The sequence below is a fragment of the Oxyura jamaicensis genome, chromosome 7 (assembly GCF_011077185.1).
Source record: "Oxyura jamaicensis isolate SHBP4307 breed ruddy duck chromosome 7, BPBGC_Ojam_1.0, whole genome shotgun sequence".
Classification (NCBI taxonomy): Eukaryota; Metazoa; Chordata; class Aves; order Anseriformes; family Anatidae; genus Oxyura; species Oxyura jamaicensis.
In genome coordinates this window covers 35,906,990-35,931,989 of record NC_048899.1, presented here as the reverse complement: position 1 = coordinate 35,931,989, position 25,000 = coordinate 35,906,990, and the positions used below count along the sequence as shown (strand labels likewise).

The 25,000-nt window shown below is 43.9% G+C and overlaps 1 protein-coding gene across 1 annotated transcript in view; it reads left to right on the top strand.

Annotated features, from left to right (window-relative positions):
• Positions 1-25,000, top strand: part of ZEB2 (zinc finger E-box binding homeobox 2) — a 31,705-nt gene that overhangs the window by 4,818 nt on the left and 1,887 nt on the right. The window contains exons 2-8 of the mRNA XM_035332486.1: positions 1,086-1,157; positions 7,548-7,736; positions 8,409-8,623; positions 11,125-11,233; positions 12,147-14,119; positions 16,127-16,307; positions 24,872-25,000. The exon at positions 24,872-25,000 is cut by the window's right edge and continues 1,887 nt beyond it. Coding sequence (XP_035188377.1) covers positions 1,086-1,157; positions 7,548-7,736; positions 8,409-8,623; positions 11,125-11,233; positions 12,147-14,119; positions 16,127-16,307; positions 24,872-25,000 — 2,868 coding nt within the window. The remainder of the gene's footprint in view (positions 1-1,085; positions 1,158-7,547; positions 7,737-8,408; positions 8,624-11,124; positions 11,234-12,146; positions 14,120-16,126; positions 16,308-24,871) is intronic.

Here is a 25,000-nt window from a genome sequence, read left to right as displayed (position 1 = left end):
GTTTCTTTCAAACACGGCTACATGGAAGACTCAAGCAGATTCTTCCCTTAAATCTCAAATACTCAATGCTTTCACTTAAAAAAAAAATAAATAAATGTTTGTGCATGTCTTCAAATAACGAAAGGATGGCATTTGGGAGAAGTTGAAAAGGCGAGAAAGGAAAGTTCTGTGTATTTATTTCTGCCTGTGAAAATCCTTTGGAAGGTTAAATCTTGACCGAGCTGTATGTGTGAATACCTGTTGCACATGAACTAACAAATTAGCAGCAAGAAACCAAGTTTGACAGGCACTTCAAGGCAGGCTGAAACATCTATGAAAATAAGCAGTGATGGAGCTGCATCCAGCCTCTTGTAACTGCTATTTTAAACATACTCTGAACCCCTCGGTTTCACAGAACCTAAACTGATCCATGATAAATATGTAGCAAATAATTCTACACATATCGTGCTCATTTGCATGTGAATTAACCCAATTTATGGCCATAAAGGCAGACTTTGTCAGTGCACAGAGAGTGCACAGAAGATGCAAACACATTGTATGGGCAGACAGGAGCTGCCCACAGTTGAAAATTTGTTACATTTCTGCGCCACTTGGTATTAATAATTGCTTCACGTCGAATGAGGTTAAAATGATGATGACAACTCAAAAGATCTGTGTGGCGATAGATAGAAAGAGATATAAGATCTTCTTCTGTCTTCCTTTTGTATTTGCTGTTTCTTCCAGGTACAGATCTTTCAGTGTCTGTTAACTGATTATTTCTTTTAAATATGAAAAAAAAAAATAATCCCTTTTTTATCACCGGGGTGTTTATTCGATTTGATATTGGGAAAAGCCCTTCATTTACTCCAAACAAATAGTTCTGTTTTCCACCACTTGCTGTAATGTTTAAAGTAAATAAGTTCTTGTCCGTCCAGCACTGCTGAATTCATTCAGTTGCCAGAACAAAGCCATTGTATAGAGGGCCACAACAGCCCTTTTCTCTGCTTCCTTTAGACAAATCTTCCCCGTTCCTGCAATGTGCTTGCTAGCTTTGTGTGCAGTTCCATAATGTGCAAATGCTAAAAGTGTGCATGCTTATTTCACAGAAGAAATGAAGGAAGATTATGACACTATGGGGCCTGAAGCCGCAATTCAGACCACTGGAAACAATGGTACAGGTAAGGTGTTGGGTTATCAGACTGTCACTTTTGTTCTGTATCATTTAGAATTAGCTGTGCATGAAGAGAAGAAGTGACAAAACATTTTTTCTTGTTTGCAGTTTAACAATTGGGAAACATTCACACAATTCTCTTACTTTTAATTTATTTTTTTGATCTCAACGGTAGAGTGAGACACTGGCTCGGAGAGAGCCCTTGCTACCCCTCCCATGCCCTGCAACGTTTCAGCCCATAACACATCTTAACTGCATCCTTGTAAGCTAATAGTTTGCAGCAGCATGAGGAGATGTTTTCCCAGCGAGGGCAAATACAGTATAGTTTAAAGTATCTGGTCCTGGATACAGGAGTCTTTTAATGAGAGAGACTGTACAAAGAGCTTGATAATGAGGATGGGGTGCACTCTTCCTGGCAACCCCAGATTCGCATGGTGCACAGAGTAAGCTACTTCAGAGATGGAAACATGTTTTCAGAAAGGCACGCTTAAACCCCTTACATAGATACACAGACACACTATTTAAATGCATATTTATGAGATTATTATGTTTCTGGCTAATCTGTTTTTCCTTTTTCTTTTTCTTTCTTTTTTTTTTTTTTTTCCACTTTCCACATCTCTTTCTTTCCCCTCTTCTTAGAAATCAATATATTTTGTGGAACAAGAAAGGAGACAGAGATATTTAGCAGGCATCATCTCTGAGCCATCTCTTTTTTTCTGTAGCTGAGCAAAACAGCAAAAGGTTTCTGTTACTATTTTTTAATCCAAATGAATTCAGGGGTTTACCATGTTTTTTCCTAAGGCCACAAGGCCCTCCTCTATCCTCAGCATGGCTGAATTCCATACATCACCCAACGTTTCTTTTGTATTTTGTCTGAGTTGCAGTCTAAGACGTTGCAGATAGGCCTGGTCTACAAGGTTAAAAGTGTTTTCTAGTATAAGTACATTTCTATTCATTCTGTTATGAGGTTCAGTTCATAGGTAATGTCCTCTAGAAATATTACTGTAAAATGTGGTACCTAAGTATTGCAAGGATTTTATTACTCACACTTTCCTAATGTTGCTAACACCCACATAAAACCCCGATGTTCTTATTAAGTAACACGAGAAATTTACTTTATATTTCTCGAGGGGGAAAATCATAGGAAAGTAAAACCATGTCGCTGTTTTTTTTGTCCATTAGACTTATTATGCATGAAAGGAGAGGGGGACCGAGGCACAGCTTGTCAATGCATACATACTTAACGATGTTGTCGAACAGAACTGGGTACACAAGTATTTTAATATTTTTTTCCAAGGGATGTTAATAAAGTGACAAATTGTTCTTAGCACTTGGAGAAACAGGACTTTAAAAGATGTCTGATTCAGAAATAAGACTTGATGGTTATCTGAATTACCATTACCAGAGACTCTGAGGTCCCCTATCAGGCCGTGTGACTTCCTTTGCACATATTTTCCTTACCATAACAGGCCTTGACTCTTTCATACTTGCGATGTGGTCTGCTCAAGGGGGAAAACTTTGTGTCCTCTTAGCCCCTTCCCTTCCAGTATCTGATGGTCTCTTCTGCATGTTAGACTTCGGCCTCACGGCATCCGGCCAGGGCCACAGCCCTGCTGCACAGCCCTTCATCAGGTCCAGGGCCGAGGGTTGTCCTGCTTCTTCTGAAACCAAACTTCTGGGGGGAAGGAGAAGGGTTGCCCCTACCTGGCTTGGTGCACTGCAAACTCATGTTTCTGGGAGCGCTCTAGGTGCTCTGCATTTAGTATGCAAAAGTTCCTCTGGATGTTGCATCCAGCAGAAGCAGACCTACCCCAAATGTCCTCCTCAAAAGTCCCAGACTTCTCTTTACTCAAACTGCTGGTTGCTGCAATGAGCAGCTTGCTCAAATAACCATAAAGAGTTGTCTAATGCTCTGATAGTGCTCAATTCAAATCTTTTATCACAGACACAATTCAGAGACACCTATTTTAGTGGAGAAAGGTTCCGGGGTATCTTGTGTTGGACATATTTTTGTAACGCCTGCAGTCTCCAGAGTCTCTTCAGAGTGATGCCTGTTTAGTCATACTACATCATCTGAAAAACCAAGTGTCTTTGTCAGTCTTTTCACTTTGAGTGAGAGATGCCAGGTGACTGTTAGGAGCTGCAGCATCCTTCCTGCAGAGTATGCAATGGGGCAACACTCCCCAGACTTCCTGGTGAGGTGTCCCAGCCAACACTGGAGGAGGAAAGGGAAGAGCTGTTGGAAATCCTTCCTGACTAGTCTGGGAAATGCTCGAAATTTTCTTCTTCAGCCTCACCACAGGCTCTGGGCCTGTCTTGAGTGTCTGTCCCCAGTTTTTCCCTGCAGGAAATAAGGGGATTAGACACACATGTTTAATAAATTATTTGAGGTTCTGACATCCAGGATCTCCTGATGTCCAGGAAAGCCATCTGGGGCTTCCTTCAGATGAACACAAGCCCTCCTGGATGGTCTAGGGTGGTCACTCTTGTTTAATACGACGTCCTTCTCCCTCCTGAAACTGGAACACTAACACTGGAGCACATTATCTCATGGTGCTTCACAACCTGGGTTGAACACAGAAATAGAGAATAAAATTTCAGTCTCATTCACAGACATCCAACCACAAAGTTGCTGAAGGTGCATGCAACAACTGTAGTGTATTTTTAGTATCAAATTCATTGCAGAATGTCATTAGCAGAGAGGAAAAAAAAAGCTAAAATAAAAGCCTCCATTATTAAATTATTCTGCTATTGTCAGGATGGCCACTTCCTAGAGGTACTTAAAAAAGAAATCTTGTTATCCATACATTAATCAGCTGCATTTTTATAATGAGCTGCAGAGGCTTTATAGTGAAAAAGCAAAAGTGACCATTAGAGTGAAAATGCTAGTCTTGGTCCGGCTAAATTAATTTGTAAATATTTCTGGGGATTTCTGCAATGATTACTTGACAAAATGATGTTTGGTCTAAGTCATTTTTAAAATGTGGATGGATAAATTCCTATGGCTTATTTTGCTGTACCTGTTGTGGTTATTACAACTGGGATGTTTGCAGAAAATAGACTGACAAATTCACTGTAAACAAAGACAAAGAAATTCCCAGTTTCGATTACTAACATCTGACAAGCTTTGAATAAAGATTTCTTAATATAATTTAAAGAAGGGAAGAAAAACCCTTGGGGGGAGGAAAACAGAAGTAAAACTTGGCAGGTTGGAGGACAGGCCGTTTTCAGACTGTAATCTGTGTGTACCAATGGGGGCCTCTCACTTCCTGGCTAATGAAGGCTGTGGTTTTATTAGCTTTGTTTGCGATTAAGGGCAGCTATCACCATCTCGCAGGACGAGTTCCCACACAAAATAACTGGTCTCCCAAGCTCCTTGAACCTCTCTTTCACTTTATCTTGAAAGGTCCTAAATACCTCCAAAGATAGCTTTCCTTAACGCATTTTATTTTTATGTGACATGGCCACATCAGCCTCTGGAGCTGAACACAGTTCTGTTCTCCAGGCTCCAATAATTAATTAAAAAAAGACTTATTGGGTGAGGTCACCCAGCGCAGATCTTGCTGAAATTCTTGACTCACAGGAGGGGATGTGCAATGTGTGTGCGGTGTCAGTCCACGAAGAATCTGGGAACATGACTTTATGCATGGAAAACATATTAGGGCTTGGGGGGAAGTAAGCCTTTCCCCCAGAATTTGGGCGAGAGACCTAATGGCTATCAGATGAGCCTTTTGAGTAGCACTGGGTGAGCTTCCAGTGCTGTCTGAGTTGTCAGCAGTGTAGCTTGTGAGACACCAGACACACATGGTCACCTTTTGCTATGCTAATCTGCAATGCTGCAGCACTGCTTGTATTGTTTCAGTTAAGGATCTGTCAACTTTTCCACTAAATCCCCATGTTTTGGGGGGGGGGGGTTATAACGTAGACATAAACATTTGTTTTAGCTCCTGGATTGCATGCACAGACGTAGGAGCTAAATAACGCAGAGAATTAGGAAACCAAGGCCAGTAATATCACAGCAGACTCCAGAGAGACTAGGGGACTGGGAAGGGAGAACCTTCTGACTTGAGCTGGGGTCGAGCTGGGGGCTGAAGTTCCCAGTATCAACTCGGGCCTTGAATTCCTACCTTGTAAGCATCATCACAAGCTCCAAAACCACGCAGTCTGCCTGCAGGAGGAGACCAGGGGAAGTTCCTCCCCCCCCTTTCCCCTTCCTGCTCCCATCTCTCTTCTCTGGAGGACAGCTCTCTTCCCCTGTTTCACAGGTAGCATTTGTGGGTCATGGCCTGAATTGGGCAAGAAATTAACTTGTTTTCCTTGTGTTAGTGCTGAGCCAAGAGAAGGAGCAGGGACGGGGTAGCATTAGGCCAGGTGGTCTTATACCAATTGTAAGGCATAGTAAGGGACTAGGTGTAGTAAGGGAATAAAAAGTGGGGGTTTTGACTTAAAGAGTAATATCTCTGCCTTTTTTTTTTTTTTTTTCTGATAAAATCAAAGTTAAAAACACAGTCTGACACTCTGGTGCCTGAGGTGCACTTCAGCAACCACCATTTTGTTACATTTCTCACCGCAACAAAATGGAGGCAAGGTGGGTCCTCCTCACTGTACATGCACCCCCCCCCCCCCCCCTGAAATTTCTTTTTTGGCCAAAAAAAAGATATCATTTCTCATCCTAACCAAAACGATCACGGAGCTACAGAAGGACCAAGAGAGGAGAACTGGTTGTTGTACTGATTCCCTGTACAACCCCTGCGATAGGAACAGAAGTTTCCTTCTGCAGATGCAGTCCCATGAACTACGCCATTTGGTTGCTGTCACTAAAATACTGCCGAGTATTTGAGAAGCTGCTCTGCCCATATGACAAATAGGGCATATTTGTCTCAGCCAGAGGATTTGATCTTATCGGCTAAAGGGATGAGGTTTGCATAGCTGAATATCTGAATATCAGCTGATAATCTGCTTTTATCAATGACAGCAAGATCAGCACTTCAAATCAGGCTCTTTCAGATTTCCACTTGTGCCACAGTCAGAGGCCACATCTCACTCTGACAGCAACTATCACCTTGCATTTTTGTAGGAAACTGAGGCAAAGCATTACTCATTTCCAGACACTAAGGGGGTGTTTGTTGTCCCACTTCCAGTGGTTACAAACCAGTGTAACTCTCTAGGGCCTTATTCTGCTTTCCTTTTTCATAGAACCCATTTTGATTTCCATGAACTTACACTATATTGCTCTCTGGCATAAGCGAGGGCAGAGTCAAGACATTTAATATTTTACCTTTACATGAACTGTAGAATAGTTTATAGCTGTACCTCATTTTCTTATTTCACCTAAGGAGAAATACATTAAAAATGTAATCAATCATAAGCTATTCTTTTCATTTACGGTCAGTTAAAAACAAGTATCTTAAATTCCCTACCACCAACTGTCTTCCAAGACTTGTTAACAAAATAAATAAAATAAAATAATAATAAAAAAGAAAATGATCAGTTCTTTCATTTTCTAGTGTAATTATAGTAATATTTGTCTATAGTGTCACAGAGTTTTTAAGATCTTTCCTGTATGCAGTGTTCATACATGGAGGAGAAAAGCATATTTTTAGTAACGGGATGTTTTTTGGTTAGGAATATGCTATGTTTCATGGACATTGCACAGACAATAAAAAATTTGGTTTACATTTAAGGAAAAGAAGGAAAACTCTTGTACAGACTGTAAAAGTGGTTTTAGGCTCAGTATCCCAGTTCTGGTCTAAAACGTGGTTCTGTTTGTGAAAATCTATGAAGCAATACATTTTTTAAAACAACTTATTCTTCCCTGTAAATTGCTCAGAGACTAATTTTCTAAGGAGAAAAAAACACAAGGAAGACGTGAGTTTTCACAGGAGCTGCTCTCTTGGCATGCCCAGCAGGGCCATGCAGGTGGAGGCAGGACCTCTCACGGAGGACAAGTGGTTGTGGTCTTTACCACCTGCAAATACTGTCTCCATTGCAGGAGCTGCTTCGAGGCTATGCTTGAAGGGGTTGGGAGGATTTGGGAGCAGCTGAGCTCAGCCCTGTTAGTCATGCTGTGTTCATGCTGAGAGCCGTGGGTCCCCCAGGAACCCCCAGAGGTTCCCTAGATGAAGTATTACCTGCATTGCCAAGACCTCATAAACTTCTCTTGCTGCCTCATACAGCCTGTGGTCCTGGTAATTTAACCACCCAGCCTTACTCCCACCCCAGCCGGTAGAAAGCCAGCATTAATTTTACTGGGAGCTGGAGCAAGACCGATGAGAGCAAGGATCCAGCCCTAGCCCCAGCCTTGCGGCTCCAGCATGCACGCCAGCTCAGCTCACCAGCTGGTGCTCTCGGGCAGGATGTACTCAAACCCCCTTCTTTTCCTCTTCTCTCGTTTTAGTTAAGAATGCAAATTGCACGTCGGACTTTGAGGAATATTTTGCCAAAAGGAAACTGGAGGAAGGAGATGGGCATGCAGTCAGCATAGCAGAGTACCTGCAGCGCAGCGACACAGCCATTATTTACCCCGAAGCCCCCGAGGAACTGTCTCGCCTTGGCACTCCAGAGGCCAATGGGCAAGAAGAAAACGGTGAGGCTGTAATTCATTTTTAGCCAGTACCCTGACCTCTTGCAGCTGTTGCAATTATAAATGCACTACATGCCTGGGTGTTTACCTTAAAAATTGAAGAACAGCTGCAGCGGCATGGAATTTCATGAGCAAAGATTGGGGCTGTAATTTTAGTGTATTGTGATGTTTTAGTCAGCAAATTTGTATTATTTTGCGGATGAACTGAAGAGCTTGATTTAGAGCTTACTTTGAAGGGGAGGATGGCTGCCACTCTGGGTGTGAGTTCGGGAAGTATCGAGTTTTAACGCAAAAAAATACGCGGTTTCCGGCCCACGGCTCTGCGATTCCTTGATAAATAATTGGAAAACTGTCCCTAAGGAGGATTTGGTCAATGACATACGTAGCACACCAAGCTGGGGACGGGATGCTGATGGGCAGGTGACGGAGAGCAGCATCCCTCAGCTCCCCAGCCACACGAGGAGTGGGGTCGGGCGACCATTTCTGCGCGGGGTCCGCGACGGGTGCCGGGGCACGCGCAGGGCCGGTGCGGTTGGCGGCTGGTTGGAAGCGCCGTCCCCGTCGGGCGGCAGATTGCAGTGATTCCTCTCATAGCAGCCCGGGCAGTAAGCCCATTAGCTGCCATTGCCTCGCTGACCTTTTGGCCTGCCTCTCTCCCCCCGTCCCGGGGCGCAGACCTGCCACCTGGAACTCCAGATGCCTTCGCCCAACTGCTGACCTGCCCCTACTGCGACCGGGGCTACAAGCGCCTGACGTCCCTCAAGGAGCACATCAAGTACCGCCACGAGAAGAACGAGGAGAACTTCTCGTGCCCTCTCTGTAGCTACACGTTTGCCTACCGCACCCAGCTCGAGCGGCATATGGTGACACACAAGCCAGGGACAGATCAGGTGGGGGGCTGGCTTTAAGTGATTTCTTTCTGTAATAACCCCTTAGAGAAACGATATTGCTTTGATTGGCAATCATTATTAATTTTTCATGGCATTTTGAAGATGCAGATCTTTTAATGGTAATAGCTTTAATTGAGGTCTAAATGATTTTTTGATGGTCTCTTCTAATATGATTTAATAGTCTTATGTTCACGATCGAATGAGTGTGTTAATTTCTAATTTAGAAATTTTATTTGCACTTTAACTTGACTTTAGTTTCGTTTTTATGTTCCTCAAAAAGTGAATGAAACTGTAGCATTTTAATTATACATTATTAAACATCTCAGCAATTTTAATTCCATTTTTCACCTAGTTTTACTTTGCAGTTTTGCAAATAGGAGCTCAAAGACATACTAAAAGATCCACCAATATTTTTTCATTACTTTTTGAGTAACCTTTTCAATCACACAAAATTATACGTATTTGGTATAATCGTTCATTAAATATAATTGCACATTTTTAGAATATCTCTTCCTCCTGTACGCATAGGCTATCATTTGTGATTGTGCCACTAACACATGCACGCGCTATAGTTTGTGTATCCCAGCAGCATATCTGCAATAAATCAAAGCAGTTTTTCCTCGATGTGATGCATGTAATATTATATCAGGGCTGCATTTAAGGAAATGCTGTGCCTCAAACAGGTGACTGAGCTTCCTTAGTGCTCCTGAACAGGCTGGCAGCAGACCTGTGCCACAAAACTCTGTGTGCCATAGGAAAAAGTAGTCCTGTCCTCGCTAGAGAATTACTTCTGAAAACCAGTATTATGGAGGGTTATAATGGAAACTCAAATGGCGTGTTTAAAACTTAAATAAATAGATATGTGTGCATTGTGTCAAGTTATAAAGGCTTTATGCCATATTTATTTTTCTTAAAAAACTGCAAATCATAATCAGCTGCATTTCTCTTGGTACGTTTTTTTTCAGTGTAAGGTAAATTCAGTAAGGCAAACACACATCTTCTAATCACGCAATTTTGCTATTAGCATTTTTAAGAGAACTGTATCTTTTCCTTGATCTCAAATCAATATAAATGATTGTGGAGCAGTTTCTTGTATTCTTTCCCTTCCGTGGCATTTCTGGTAGACAAACACATTTTCACATGTGTATTTTTTCTTACAATCTAATGTAAGTTTTTTTCTTTTTTTCCTTTTTTTTCTTTTTTTTCCCTCCTTTTGCTTCATATCATTAAAAACACCGGGGGGAAAAAAAAAAGCAAGCCTCAATATAAGCCTCAATATTTATCCAACGTAACTGCCTGAAATTTCACATGCGAGAGCGTGCTTGTGCTGGCGCATTATGAATGGTAGCTTTGGTGTTGAAAAGTCCCCTCATTTGCTCATGGCATTTACAATTAGTAAATTAAAATGATTGTATCATATTAACAGTGGCACAACTAAAGTTTATAGTAGTCCTCGGAGGGCGATGGGGGGAGACAAAACAGCTGTTGCTGTTTGTTTATGCAACTCAGCAACATATGAGCGCGGGTCCCTCAATGGCGCGCGGCGGGCTGGGCTCTGCTTGATCTTTGAAGGTTGCTGCTGTTTGAACAAACCTCCCTGTGTCCCATGTAACACCATCTGTCTCGCCAGGAATGTGGGAAGAGGCAGCACACCCTCGCAGTTGTCATACCGTTTCGGCGCTGCCTTTTTTTTTTTTTTTTTTCTTTCTCCCCTTCCCCCCCCCCCCCCTTCTCCTGCAATAGGCTTTTGTGTTGTCGCTGCCTGCAAAAGGCTGACCTCCTACCTTGGGCATCCAGAGCGGATGGCTGCATTATTATCATTATTATTATTTTTCCCCTCAAAATTCAAAGTCGAAAGGCTTTTCTTGCATGTTGCAAAAAGGTCAGCTGCCTTTGATTATGTCTTTATGCTGCTCTTAACTTTCCAACCTCCCTTGCCCCTCCAAACAGCGCTGGGGACAGCATGGCACGGAAGGTAGCTGAAGTCTGTCCTGCGGGTCTGTGGTTTAAAAAAAAAAATCCAGCAGCAGCTCATGCTGAAGACACAGTCTCTTCTGCTCGATAATGAATTAAATCTTATGCGAAATGCCACTAACGGCAGTGTTTCTGTCTTTTCTACACGCGCAGTAAACAGAATTTTTAAACAAGCGGAGCCCCACATGTTCGGGATCTGCTAGGAATATTAAGAGCCACAAATCTTCTTATAAAACAGTTTCTCTCATCGTAAGATACCTTAAAGCAACGCATTTCTGATGAGAGACTTAGGAAATAATTCTAAAGCAAATATCGAATGCTCATGTGAAAGTACTTTCTCATTTGTTTCGGTTTACTGCCAACATTTTGATTTTTATTGCAACACTGATGAGACAAATAAATGTACATGCAGACCTTTTGGTCTGCTTGATAAATTCAGAGCCACATTAATTTTGTTTTTGTTTTTAAGCTCGAAATTCATGGTTTCTCTTGCATAAAATTCACGTCAGTGTCTTTTTTTCTCCCAGCACCAAATGCTGACCCAAGGAGCAGGCAATCGCAAGTTCAAATGCACTGAGTGTGGCAAGGCCTTCAAATATAAACACCATCTGAAGGAACACCTGCGAATTCACAGTGGTGAGTAGCGGAGGTGCTGGTGTGCTCATTTGCATTTTGTTTAATTAGCTGAGTTTTAAAGACTGCTTAAAATTTACACAGTTCTGCGCCTGGCTTCTTGGAGCTACCAAGGTATTTCATAAGTGATATCTGAGTCATCCTCATTTATCATGCTGTTAATACAAGGGTCTTGCTGTAAGATTTGGAAATAGTAAAGCTTTTTGTAAATAATACAGATTGTTTATTCAGCAGTTTGAGTTCAGAACCATTCACTCATTTCTGTTCAGTTGGATCTTGAAGAGTCCAGTGTTTTTCTTACCAAAAAGACCAAAAAGATAAGGAGGATACTCTCAGATGGGGCCCAAAGCTCCATCAAGCCTGGCCTTGAACACCTCCAGGGATGAGGCATTCACAGCTTCTTTGGGCAGCCTGTTCCAGTGCCTCATGACCATATCCTCCTAACCTCTAATCTAAATCTCCCCACTTTTAGTTTAAAACCATTCCCCCTTGTCCTATCACTACGTGCCCGTGTCAACGCCAGGACTCAGCTTCTCATAACACACTTGTTTTCAGTGCAACTTAATTCCTTTTTGAAAGAAAAATAATAATAAACACATCAAATTTGAACAGTCTGGATTTGATTTGACTGCCTTAGTCCCAGGGTGCTTACCTGTCGCTACAATACGTGGTCGGTACCCAAGCGCACGCCTTGGTGGCTATTGTCAGGCTGGAGACCGTGGGTCCAAACTGACCTCAAAGCCTGTAGAAAGAGGAGGGTAAAGCAGTGGTGGTACATGGCCATATTCACAGGACTGACATTATCCTCACTATTAATTAGTGGATACCTAGATGATCAGTTTGATATCAAATGTGATCGCTTGCAATCATAATAGCAACAATGATAATTAACATTTGGTTTTAATTATCATTTTAGGTGAAAAACCATATGAGTGTCCAAACTGCAAGAAACGTTTCTCCCATTCTGGCTCCTACAGTTCGCACATCAGCAGCAAGAAGTGTATTGGCTTAATCTCTGTAAATGGCAGAATGAGAAACAATATCAAGACGGGTTCTTCTCCTAATTCTGTATCTTCCTCTCCTACTAATTCAGCCATCACACAGCTGAGAAACAAGCTGGAGAATGGCAAACCACTTAGTATGTCTGAACAAACAGGCCTACTGAAAATTAAAACAGAACCACTAGATTTCAATGAATATAAGGTTCTTATGGCCTCACATGGGTTTAGTGCAACAACTAGTCCTTTTTTGAATGGTGGACTTGGAGCAACCAGCCCCTTAGGAGTTCACACTTCTGCTCAAAGTCCAATGCAGCACTTAGGTGTAGGGATGGAAGCACCATTGCTTGGGTTTCCTGCAGTAGGCAGTAATTTAAGTGAGGTGCAGAAGGTCCTACAGATTGTGGACAACACGGTTTCCAGGCAGAAAATGGACTGCAAGGCTGAAGAGATCTCCAAGTTGAAGGTTTATCATATGAAGGATTCATGCTCTCAAGCAGAGGAACAAGGAGTTACCTCCCCCAATATTCCCCCCGTGGGTCTTCCAGTAGTAAGTCATAATGGTGCCACTAAAAGTATTATTGACTATACATTAGAGAAAGTCAATGAAGCCAAAGCTTGCCTCCAGAGCTTAACCACAGACTCGAGGAGGCAGCTCAATAACATTAAAAAAGAGAAGCTACGAACCCTAATAGACCTGGTAACTGAAGATAAGATGATAGAGAACCATAACGTATCCACTCCATTTTCATGCCAGTTCTGTAAAGAAAGCTTTCCTGGTCCCATTCCGTTGCATCAGCATGAGCGTTACCTGTGTAAAATGAACGAAGAAATCAAGGCAGTCCTTCAGCCGCACGAGAACATGGTTCCCAACAAACCTGGAGTGTTTGATAAGCAAACCCTCTTGCTGTCATCAGTACTTTCTGAGAAAGGAATGACTAGCCCCATCAACCCATACAAGGACCACATGTCTGTACTTAAAGCATATTATGCTATGAATATGGAACCCAACTCTGATGAACTACTGAAAATTTCCATTGCTGTTGGCCTTCCTCAGGAATTTGTGAAGGAATGGTTTGAACAAAGAAAAGTCTACCAGTATTCAAGTTCCAGGTCACCGTCACTGGAAAGGACCAGTGCCAAGGTGGTGCTGGCTGCCACCAACAACGCTCCCACTAAAGACTCTTTGTCAGCCAGATCTCCAATAAAGCCTGTGGACTCTATAACTTCACCATCTATCGCTGAACTCCATAACAGTGTTACTAATTGTGATACTCCTCTCAGGCTAACAAAACCTCCTCATTTTACCAATATTAAACCAGTTGATAAATTGGACCACTCTAGGAGCAATACTCCTTCTCCTTTAAATCTTTCTTCCACATCTTCTAAAAACTCCCACAGTAGTTCTTACACTCCAAACAGTTTCTCTTCCGAGGAGCTTCAGGCTGAGCCTTTGGACTTGTCTTTACCAAAACAAATGAAGGAACCCAAAAGTATTATAGCCACAAAGAACAAAACGAAAACTAATAGTGTAAATTTAGAACACAACAGTGTTTCTTCATCATCTGAAAACTCAGATGAGCCACTGAACTTGACTTTTATCAAGAAGGAGTTTTCTAATTCAAATAATCTGGATAAAAGCACTAACCCAGTATTTGGTATGAACCCATTTAGTGCCAAACCTTTATACACAACACTTCCACCACAAAGCGCATTTCCCCCAGCCACTTTTATGCCACCAGTCCAGACCAGTATTCCTGGGCTGCGACCATACCCAGGACTAGATCAGATGAGCTTCCTACCACATATGGCCTATACTTACCCAACTGGAGCAGCTACTTTTGCTGATATGCAGCAAAGGAGGAAGTACCAGCGGAAACAAGGATTTCAGGTAAATTGTTGTGACCGATTTCTTTTGAAAGGATAGAGTTTAGTACTTTGTGATATGTCCTGCTACAGAAGAAAAAGCCCAAGGTTATATTAATGATTTCCAACAAAAGAAGCAAGTTTATTTTAGTCTGAACTTGTGAAAATGCTGTGGGGTAGGAGGAGAAATTGAAATTACCAGACCTTCACTTGGTTTCAGCAGCAGTATCAATACCTTTGAGTAGACGTAATGCTTATGTCTTTATTCTGTTAAGAGGTCAATTGTTCCTTATTACAATTGTATCTAAATAATACTGTCCGTGAAAAATCCCATCGAAAAAACTGGAGGGAAATCAGCCTCTGCAGGGCTTCCCTCACAGTGAATGTAACCCATGGGGAAAAGGAACCGCAAGAGACTTGGGGCATCACCCCCACACCTGGACACAAAACCACAGCCCGCTAAGCAGAGGTCTGTTTGGCCTCCGTATCCCACTGAAAGTCCTGAAAGTTTCCTGCTCCATGTTTTATGGGGGATTGCTCACCCACTGTGCACAGGAAAGGCTGTCTGTCTACTTGGGAATGGCGGGGGGCATGAGGCACGTTGACATGTTGCTTCAGCACAGCCCCTTCCTTCAGCCCACCCATCGCTGTTCCCAGACTACCAGTCCTCGAATCCCTGCTAGGCATCTGGAGAAGCTTCGGGAAAAAAAAACGACGACAACAAAACAGAAAACCAACAGAGATTAAGTGAAATTGGAGAGGTAGCAGCTAGGACCCTTAATCGCAAACAAAGTCTTTCCTTGGGCACGTAACATGGGTCAACACGTCTTGCCTGGGTACAACCTTTGCTTCTTTTCTCAGGTGGTCCCAGAGACCATACGTGAGTTGAACAGGATTTTGCTGCTTGCATGCCTACAGCAAAGAGCTGCTCTACAGAAAGCCACCTACTTTTATAGCTTTTTGCTAGGTGCATTCGGATATAATGTACAGAATTTAGTTAAATGGGATTAACTGATTATAGATTAATATATTTTTTTTACCTTTGCGCATGTTCCCCTATGTCCTATTATAGTCTATTAGTAATTTTACTGACTAGTAAATGTTTTATTGTTTCAAATGTGAAAATCAGGTATGGTTTTACATTACAGACTGTAATCCCTCTCTGCACAATAGGAGCATAAATAGCACTGCACCTCCATAACAGCTGTTCCACTATTCCAATTTACAGTACATCTGCCCTCTTTGTAAATGTATTTAAGCCTATTTAATCTTCTCTAATATTAATTAGTGCAAACCTAGTCTAAGAAAACTGAACTGTGTGATAGCAAATGGAAATGTATGTTATCATGCAAGTTTGCACTCTCTTTGGATCAAGACAAAATAAATATCAAGAAATTTAATAATTTACTGATCCACATTCATTATTGCTTAATGCTGAAGGCTGTTTTAACATAGATAGAACATTGATAAAAAGTGTTATTAATATTCCCTATTTCAAATTACAAAATTAAATATAAAAATATGGCTTGAGGCCTTTAGTCGGGAGACATACATTTAAATGGATTGCATAATAATAACATTTGTACCTAAATATAAAATTCAATTAAAACCTTTCTACAGATACAGAATATATCCAAGTTTCAGTGTTTTGAAAGGAATGATCTCTCAGCTGTTGCTTACACTTCCCCCTGTAAGATATTACTTTATTGTCCACGAAGAGCCTCCACTTTGCATTTTCCTCTCTATGAAAATACGGAGTGCCTATATGGCAAATACTCTTTGCTTTGGTTAATCGTACTATTGACAAGTGCTCAAAGACAGGAAGTTTTTGAAGCTGGTTCAAGACAGGTGTTTGAGGCTCCTTATAATGCCCACAGCTTCCATCAGCAGTAGTTTCATTGCTGTGATAGGGTCCTAAGCGAGGAGAGGCCATGAGTAACCCCGGGCATTATTTTAGGTTTCGCTGGGTGTTTCCAGCACACGAAGGTGCGGCTGTGGATGTGGGTGTCACTGACGGGTGGTTCTCTTGCAGGGAGAATTGCTTGATGGAACCCCCGACTACATGTCCGGCCTCGACGACATGACAGACTCCGACTCCTGTCTGTCCCGAAAGAAGATCAAGAAGACGGAAAGCGGCATGTACGCGTGTGACTTATGTGACAAGACATTCCAGAAAAGCAGTTCCCTGCTGCGACACAAATACGAGCACACAGGTACGGCTGCGCTGCGTGTCACATATGCTCTTCACTGCATTTAATGCCTGCGCTTGTGGGACGGAAAGGTTGGCATATGCTGAGCCTTTCAACAGGCGAGATGTGTTCAACTTTTTTTTTTTGTTATTTTTTCTTAGTGAGGGATTGTTGGATTGTTTGGTTCTCTTCTGATGTCTTTTCAGCTCACATAAAATTTTTAAAAAAGCTCCCACAGACTTGGGGTGAATCTTGCCAGGTGTGAATGCAGTGGCCATCGCGGTGCTCAGCATCTCTCAGGGCGAGGTCTCACACATTCACACTTCATATCAGGCAGGCCCTAATACTCAGAAAAAAAAAAAAAAGTACATCTTGGTCAACACAAGTCTGGCAGGGGAAGGAAGAGTGACAGCGTATTTCTTGTTTCTTAGACGCTATCAGACCCTGGGCCATTTAATCCAATAGAAAATTTCCACTGACATCAGCGGTGCGAGAACTCGCTCCGGCTGAGCTATCTGAAAGCAAACAGATCGCAGAGCTTGCTCTCGCTGTGATTTGGCATGCCAGCAGCAGAGGCAGGTTGCATTTCGTTTTTTCACTTCTCAGTTAATGCTCGGGGAAAGGTTTCTGTCCTTCCCAAGTAGGAACTGATTTTGTCTAGTTAAAGGAAACTTGCCAAGGCTCACTGCGGATTGTCAGCTTAGAAAATATTTTGGTTTGAGAAAGACCCACCATCACACCTGTGCTGGCTGTGGTTCTCACTGCAGACACCGCTCCCTTCCCCGCTGTCAGCCGGGACAGGAATGAGCCCGGAGGTGGAGAACATCGGCTCAGCGTGTTTCAGCTAGGGGAAAACAGGACCGGAGCTCCCCAAATAATAGAGATATCAAGTTACGCTGTACAAAGGGAATGTGAATTATCACGTGAATTATTGTCCAGCAGTATATAAACCAAATTCAACTTCCTAGAGTTAGAAAAAGCTTACTCAGGAGGAAACTTTCCTTAACTTTGAAAGCTGAGTCCTGCTTCAGGAAATGAAGCAAGTCACATCATCCTTCAGTCTCACCGTGTGACAGTAAAAACCCTATACCTCTCTATTAATACATCTTCCAGGCTGCGCATAACCATTTGGCATTTCACATATGAAAAATTTACAATTCAGAAGCGGACTGTGCCTTTAAAAAATTCTTTACTTTGTTATTTTTCCTTCTTATACTTTTCTTCCAAATTTTGAGCTAATCCCACACAGGAAAATAAAAAAAAAAGGAAGTTGAAATACACGTGGGATTAGGAAAGAAAATTAAAAGCAACATTTTGGACTACATCAGCTAGTTCATTGGTGGAATGTGCTTCCCACTGCATTATTCAGATCAATTTGTTTATTCTGGAGAAGAAGCTTTGAAGGCTTTACGTCCCTGCACCTTTCCTCTCCTGAATGATTTTATTACAGCCATCTGCAAACATTATGGTTTACTACACTACTACCGTAAAGCTCTTATGTTAGAACTGGCCTTCATATATATTGGGATCTGGACATATGGTTGAATCCCATAAAGTTGGTAGTCCATAAGGTCGACAGACATATGGTTGAAAGGCTGAAAATTTGACAAGCTGAAATGTGTGCAATCACCTTGATTTGCAAAATAAACTGCATTTGTAAAAGCAAAAATATGTTCTGGTCCTTAAGTAGCACGGGAGCCTACTGCCTCGAAAAACATCACACAGCTACGACGCAGGAACTCTTCCCTCTCTTCTTTCTGCCCCTTTTGGCTTCTTCAGTGTATGTCCGTCAATTTTATGGGACTCAGCCTTATGATCCAGAACGTGTATGTGGTGTCACATTTAATGTGCTAGAGCTACAGTACATCATCGAGCTCTCGTGTGGCATTTAGAGGCAGGAAGGATGGGCTTGTGGCAAAGGCACAGGCGCTGAGGCTGAGAGATCTGACTTCTTGCCTGCCTTGCCACAGACTTCCTCTGTGAATTTGAGCAAATTGCTTCATTTTTCTCTCACCTTCGTCTCTCTTTGAAATAGAGGGAAATGATACCAGCCTACCTCTCCGGGGTGTTGTAAGTCTTAATTCATGCAGGCTGAAATCCTCCGATGGAACCTGCTATATAAAGTGTGAAGTATTATTAAGGACGCATTTGCCTTTCTTGAGGCCCCACACATCATGCTAACGTTAGATGGAGGTGGTTGGGAGCTCTGAAGACCTTGGCTGGGCTAGCCTCCATAACTCATTCACAGCCTTCAGGAAGCACACGGTACTGGGACTTTTGCTAAAGGTTTAGCATGAATCTTAAGTGGATTTCAAATTCATTTGATAGTTTTGGAAAAAGCTTGCAATTGCATCAATAACATGCAAAACTGCATTCAATGGAAGGAACCAAACTGAAAGTGATATCATCTTCTGCTTTTGGGGTCGATGCGAGAGGAGGCCCAGATTTTTCAGTCAACTTTCTGGAACTTAAAAAGGTGAAAAAGCTTTTCTTCTGAGCGTGCTGCTGCTTTCTGACCAGCTAATCGTGGTCCGTTAGTACTTCATTAAAATATATTTTAGGAGGAATCGGAGCACTTCCTGTCTTTCCTGGAAAAGCACAAGTTGTGGGTGTTGTTTATAATGATGTCCTTTTTCCCATGTTCAAAAGCTGTATGCTTTTTTAGACCTTTTTTTATCTGACATTTGAGCAAGTTGATTTTTTTTCATCACCGCTTTTTGTGGTCCACATATCTCTTGAGACCACTGCTGTGGGTCAGGGGAGTTAGATGGAGAAGTCCACGTTCCTGCTTTGCAGCCCCTAAAGATTTACCTCTGATTCTTTGCTGCAAAAAGAAATGGTGACATGTAAAACTACGTGAGCCGCCTTCATTTTGCGCTAACCAGCTCTTGTAAAGGAGAAAACGGGAATGTTGTAGGTGCTGTGGTAGAGCTGAGTTTCCCTTCCAGAGCAAAAAGAAGGGTAAGGGTTTGACCAGTGCTTTCTGTCAGCCCAAGAGTTTTTGACAGGACCACATGGCAACGGATCAAGGAGCTCTCTGTGATCACCCCTGTACACTGTGCCTGCCTTCTCTTGGGAAAAAAAGAGTCTGAATTTTGTAATCCATAGTTTGTAATTTATTCAGGATTAGCAGTATTCTGCAATAGCTTCTAACTTCACATGGAGAAGGAAGATTGATTGCGGTACTGCAGTGAGGGAATTGCACCGGTTCTGCCTGATTTGCAATTTGGCGTAGAGGCTGGTGCTTGCTGCAGGTCCAAATTCTGCCCAGTTAGTTTTGGGATGCCCTTTAATTCAAAGAGAAGTTACGCGACCATTGTAGAGTCTGAGACTAACAAGATCCTGTCTTGCTCGATCGAGATGACGCACTGCTGTAATTAGGGTGCAGAGCATGGTGGGCAGCCCAGGAAATCACTGCTCAAATTATTTTCCTGGGGAGTCTCACGAACCCATCCTAGCACTGGACATGCTGAAATCAGTCGAGTATATGCTGTTTCATCCACGTGTGTGTAACCTCAGACCTGTGCAGGCTGCTCAGCACAGAGTGCAAGGCATTTTGCCTGCTGCGGGTGAAGAAGACGGTTCCCTTCCTGGCACAGCACTGGCGCCGTTTGGTGAGCAGAAGATCTTTGCCTTGCAGATAATAAGCAGGGAAAGCTGTAGTGGTGGGTGATCAGGAGAGCAAGCAGCAGCACCTGGATGTGCAGAAACACCCTGGCTTCTGGAGAGGAGACAACAGCCCTTTGGCTGGGCTGATTCGGGGTAAGGTGAAGGCTGGCATCTGTCCTGCGGCGCCACGGCCCTGCCTGCTGCACCCTAGAGAAAGAAGGCTTTGTCGGAGCTTCGCCAGGGAACTCGCAGCCTGCCTGCTCCACAACAAAACCTGGAAACGGTTTTTCAGAATCCTACCTAGAAATTTTAAATCCTTTCATTGTTGTTCTATATTACATCATATTCTATTTTATTACTTGTGTGGGCTGCTGAGGGCCTCATAGCTGTGCTGGTGCTTTCATCCTTTCCTTTTCCACTGTATATTTTATTAAGACCTCTTTTTTATTTTTGTAGCTTTCATGCTGATGCAAGCACTAGTTTTATTTCCAGATTGATTCTGTAAACTAAATATTGTTCTTGAGCCTGGTAGCAAATCAGCTCTCTCTGGCTAGTATTTTGAATTCCCAGCTCAGGAGTTTTCTTTATTTAGAGCTTGATTCATAAAAAATTTACATGGTATTTAAAGGTTATTTTTTCTTGCTTTACTCTGATGCAAGTTTAGAATTCCCCATTTTATACTCAAATAAAGAAAAAAAAGGGGGGATATATTCAGTGCTTGTGAAATCCATTCTGTAGACAAGGTCTCCTATTCAAAACAGAACAGGTGCAGCTTGAGCAATTATATATAAATTGCATTTATCTTGCACCTTTGACCGCTTTGCTGTGCTCTGGCCGCTAATCCACCTCCATTGGGACCACATCTAACATCCAAAGCCCCAAGCAGCTTCAAAGAACCGCCTTTAAAAAATAAAAACAAGCTGTCACAAAAATGTTTCCTCCTTGCCTCCAAAGAGAGAGATTTCTATTTGGCCCCCTCCCGCAGAAAAAAGACCCCTGTGCTTCAGGCAAAGGATTGGTGATATTTAGTCCGGGGCCGGTGACAGGTTATGATCTGATGTCGTGTGACTTTTACACCACTGCAGACGGGGAACGTGTAGCCTTTCAGTCACATACTTTTAGCTCAGGAAGATTGAGAGATACTTGCTGCTAGAGATTTTTCTTTTTCTTTAAGAGAAATGTAATTTTAGAGACTTTGAAAGGAGGTTAGTTATAATTTCCCCCTCCGTAAATTGAGCATGAGCCCCTGTGGGAACCTCATTGCAGACGGCAAAAAGTCCAAACATTTCCTTCAGATATTTGAGAGAGATTTATCACCTAGTTTCCCTGCGAGACGTGTGTGCACATCAGGCATCCACCCGACGATGCCGGCGCGTTTCACGAGCCCTCCACGAGCTGCCTCGGGTAACGCCCTGCTAGCTCCGTCCCCTGTGGATGACACAGGTCATCTCAGGTGGGACTGGGTGAAACCTGGAGGGCGGGATGATCAAATCTGCTTCCTTTTGACCCATCTCTGCTCCATCGATGCTATGATACTCCAAGACAGCGCTCTTGTGGTCTGCCTACAGGTGGACTTCTCCCAGTCCACCTCCAGCTGCAGGCCTCTCCCCATCCTGGGTGTCAAACACCTCGCTGCGGCTTTATTTTACGGCCTACTGATGCATTGTAGGGATTAGGCACTTCTTCTGAGTGGATAAAATACCGTGTTTTGCACACGGGGAAAAAAAAATTCTTCTGCAAATGTTGGGAAACCCGATCCATTTAGAAACCTGTTTCAATTAGTGTTGTAACAGCTGCACACTGAGCACCGCTAAGGTATGGTGTGTGGTGTCGGAGCAAAGAACTTTGCTCAGGCTGTCACGTTCCCTCAGATCAAGACTAGAAAGTCCTTAATGTGGATATGGGGGGACTAAACAGAGCCTTCTGGTAATAAATTGACATGAAAATATGAGGTGTTTTAATCTTCTCGTTTCTAAATTAATTTATAAACTGTGGATGATTCCCCAGCAGGCTACCTCTGTGCAGGCCTGGGGGGCCTGGGTGGCACAAGCAGGAGGTGCAGCCGTGTGTGAAGGTGAGGGGAGCGGGCAGATGGGGTGAGCACGGCACGGGCAGTGGGACACGAAGCAGCTGAGGTGGTTCGAGGGAAGGAAACGTGCTGGGCTGGATGGAGCAAAGCCTGAGGTGTGGGGCGAACAGGGTGAGGGATGAATCAGCAGATTAGGAAATGTGAGGTAACGGAGAAGGAGCAGCACTGTGGGGAACTGGAACAAGGCAAGGAGTCAGCTTGTGGATTTTAGGGAGAAGTAAGTCAGCGGCAGGGACTGGGACAGCGTGGGCAGCGGCTCAGTGAGGAGAAGGACGTGGAAAAAGGTGCAGAGGCATAGCACAGGTCTACGAGAAACAGAAGACCCAAATTAGCAGCACTTGCTAAGTGTTGAGCGTCATGAGACTGGCAGAAGGAGCGTAGCATGTTCCCCAAGTGGGCTCGGGAGGAGAGCTGAGGTAGGGCAGCGATGCAGACCCCGAACCTGGTGCACCCGCTGGGCTTTCTGCGGGCAGCGCCGGGGTTTGGAGAGTGCTTAGGTCAAGACTGCTTTGGGATTTTAGGCTAATTTGAGCAACTGACTGGATGGCGCTGACATCTCCTGAGCTCAGGCTGGGATTTCCCCGCCGTGACAAAGGTGGTGCAGAGTCACAAGGCAGCCGCCTTCCAACTCCTGGCTCCTGGCCGTGTGCAGCTCAAAGCCCAGAGCTTCCCTTTGGCCAGCAGGTACAATCGGCAGAAACGCCTATTTGGGAAACAGATCACAAAAGCGATACTTCAATAACTCAATACAGAGAGCTTGGCTTTTCGATTTTACTGAAAAAGAAGCAAAACCCAAGAAAACCTGAACGTGTGCAAATGCAAGGAACTGGCATAAAAGAAATGCGGTTCCGATCTCCAGGCATCCACTCATTTCCCTGTCGCTTGGGTTATTCTTTCTGCGGTTTCTCCTGTATTTTCCTTCCTGCCAGATCCCCCCTTCATTTCATAGCACACCGTTTTTGGCTTCCTTGAGCATTCGTTAATCACACCTTATTAAATGTGAACTTTCACAGTGGGACTCGAGGGTAGCTGTGACTAGATCGGGCAAAAAATTAGCATATTCCCTGCTATTCACTCCTTGCAACTTCGCTCTGGAGGTGAAATTACGTTCTGCCTCCCCGTCTCCGCTCTCGAGTCCCGGCACTGACTGCGAAGGACGAGCAGGCGGATCAGACCCGTAGAGGAGTTTTCCTGGAAGTCGAGCTCCTTCAGCGGGCTCGGAACATTTGGCTGCTTCCAGCTGGATTTCTTTCAGTGCCTGTGGTGGTCTCCTGCCTCCCCAGCTCCTGGCTGGGGGCTCCTCGCCTGCTGTCCACCGCGCTTCCCCGCCGCCCCGCCTCTTGCGTGGCTGGAAATGCGCTCCCCTGGCCAAACGTCTCGTCGTGATTCCTGTCTCTCTTTCTCTCCCTGCACTGCCTTCGTTGAGATTGAGGAAAATACCCCACTTGTCCGACTGACAGGATGGGAGGGCTCCCGTGCGAAGTTTATTCCTGTCCTGGTCACATGCCACGGTAGCTAAGTATGATAAATGTGCCTGAGGATTCGGGCCACTTCACTAACAAGTTTCTAGTGATCGGCTCTAGGAATAAGATGTGCAAAGCAGGGCTCTGCATCTCCAGCATCAAATACCGGCATTTTGATAGGTGTAAAACTAGCACAAAACGTCAAGTAGTGACCAGTTGGCATTGTACCTGCCTGCAGAGTTGCCCCGCTGCCGGGTACGAAGCTGAGCGACACCAAACTTACAATCTGACATTTCGAACATCAAGATCTGGCGGAACGTCCCAATGTTTGATTTTATTTTTTGCCTTCTGCGATCTAAGTTTGGTGATTGGTCCTCCCTAATTCCAATCTTGCACCATATGTTATGTCTGGATATCTCACGGTTGCATCATGCTTTTGCTGAGTTTTGTCGTGTGGCATCATGCTGACAAGTATTTTTTGTCAGCTCTATTTTGGAGTTAAGCTTTCAGTATGGCAGTTCTGGAAGGTGTTGAAGGCATTCCTGTGCTATTTGTGGCCTGGGATCAACCAGATGTGTTTAGGCTTGGCACTGGTTTTGAGTTTCAAACATTGGTTCGAAACTGCCTGAAATGCCAAAGGAAATACTGTTTTCTGCAGCTTAACACTACTTTAGCACTCAGTGAGTGGCTGACAACATTTTATTTAGAAACCCTTCTGCTCCCGTGGCAGATGTATATATTTGTGTTTGCTCACGGCGAGGGGGGGAGATGTCTTTCGGTCCGTGGGGTGGACGAAGGGGGCTTCTTCCCCCAGCCTGGGGTCCTAGGAGGGAAGGTTGCAGTGCCCCGGGGCACGGCGAGCCCGTGCCTTGTCCGCTGTGGTTTTCCCTCTCCCCTGCTCGGCGATCTGCTGCCGGTCGTGGGAATGATCGATCCCGTGGCACCGGCCGCCAGGGCACAAAGATAGGATGTGGGCTTCCTGCTATTCATACGCAGCGTGCCCATCTGAAACCTGGAGAAACAAAGGTCTCCTCTGCGCGCTAATCTCCTCTGCACCGGGGGAAGAAACACGGCGCGTACATGATGCTGTCAGCAGAATTATTTATAAATAGGGATATTTTTCGAACATTTTCATGGGTGTCAGCTGCTCGCTAGAGCTGCCAGTTTTCCATTGATGTTCTCTGAGTCATTTTCTGTATTATCCTGAGCTGCTTGAGTAAAATTACTACAATCAAAAGCATCCGAAGTCTGAGTTGTAACATAAACGGGGGGCTTTGTTTTGTTTGTTTCTGCAACTGAGCTTTCTTCACGAAGAAGACTGAGTGGGGAGGCTGGGGTGTGGTGTTCCTGGAGCACCCCACGGTCGGGCGAGGCGGGGAGGCCGTCCCTGCCACCATAACTCCATGTCCTCTTGTGTCTCCCCACAGGAAAAAGACCACACCAGTGTCAGATTTGCAAGAAAGCATTCAAACACAAGCATCACCTGATCGAGCACTCACGCCTGCACTCCGGGGAAAAGCCCTACCAGTGTGATAAATGTGGCAAGCGCTTCTCCC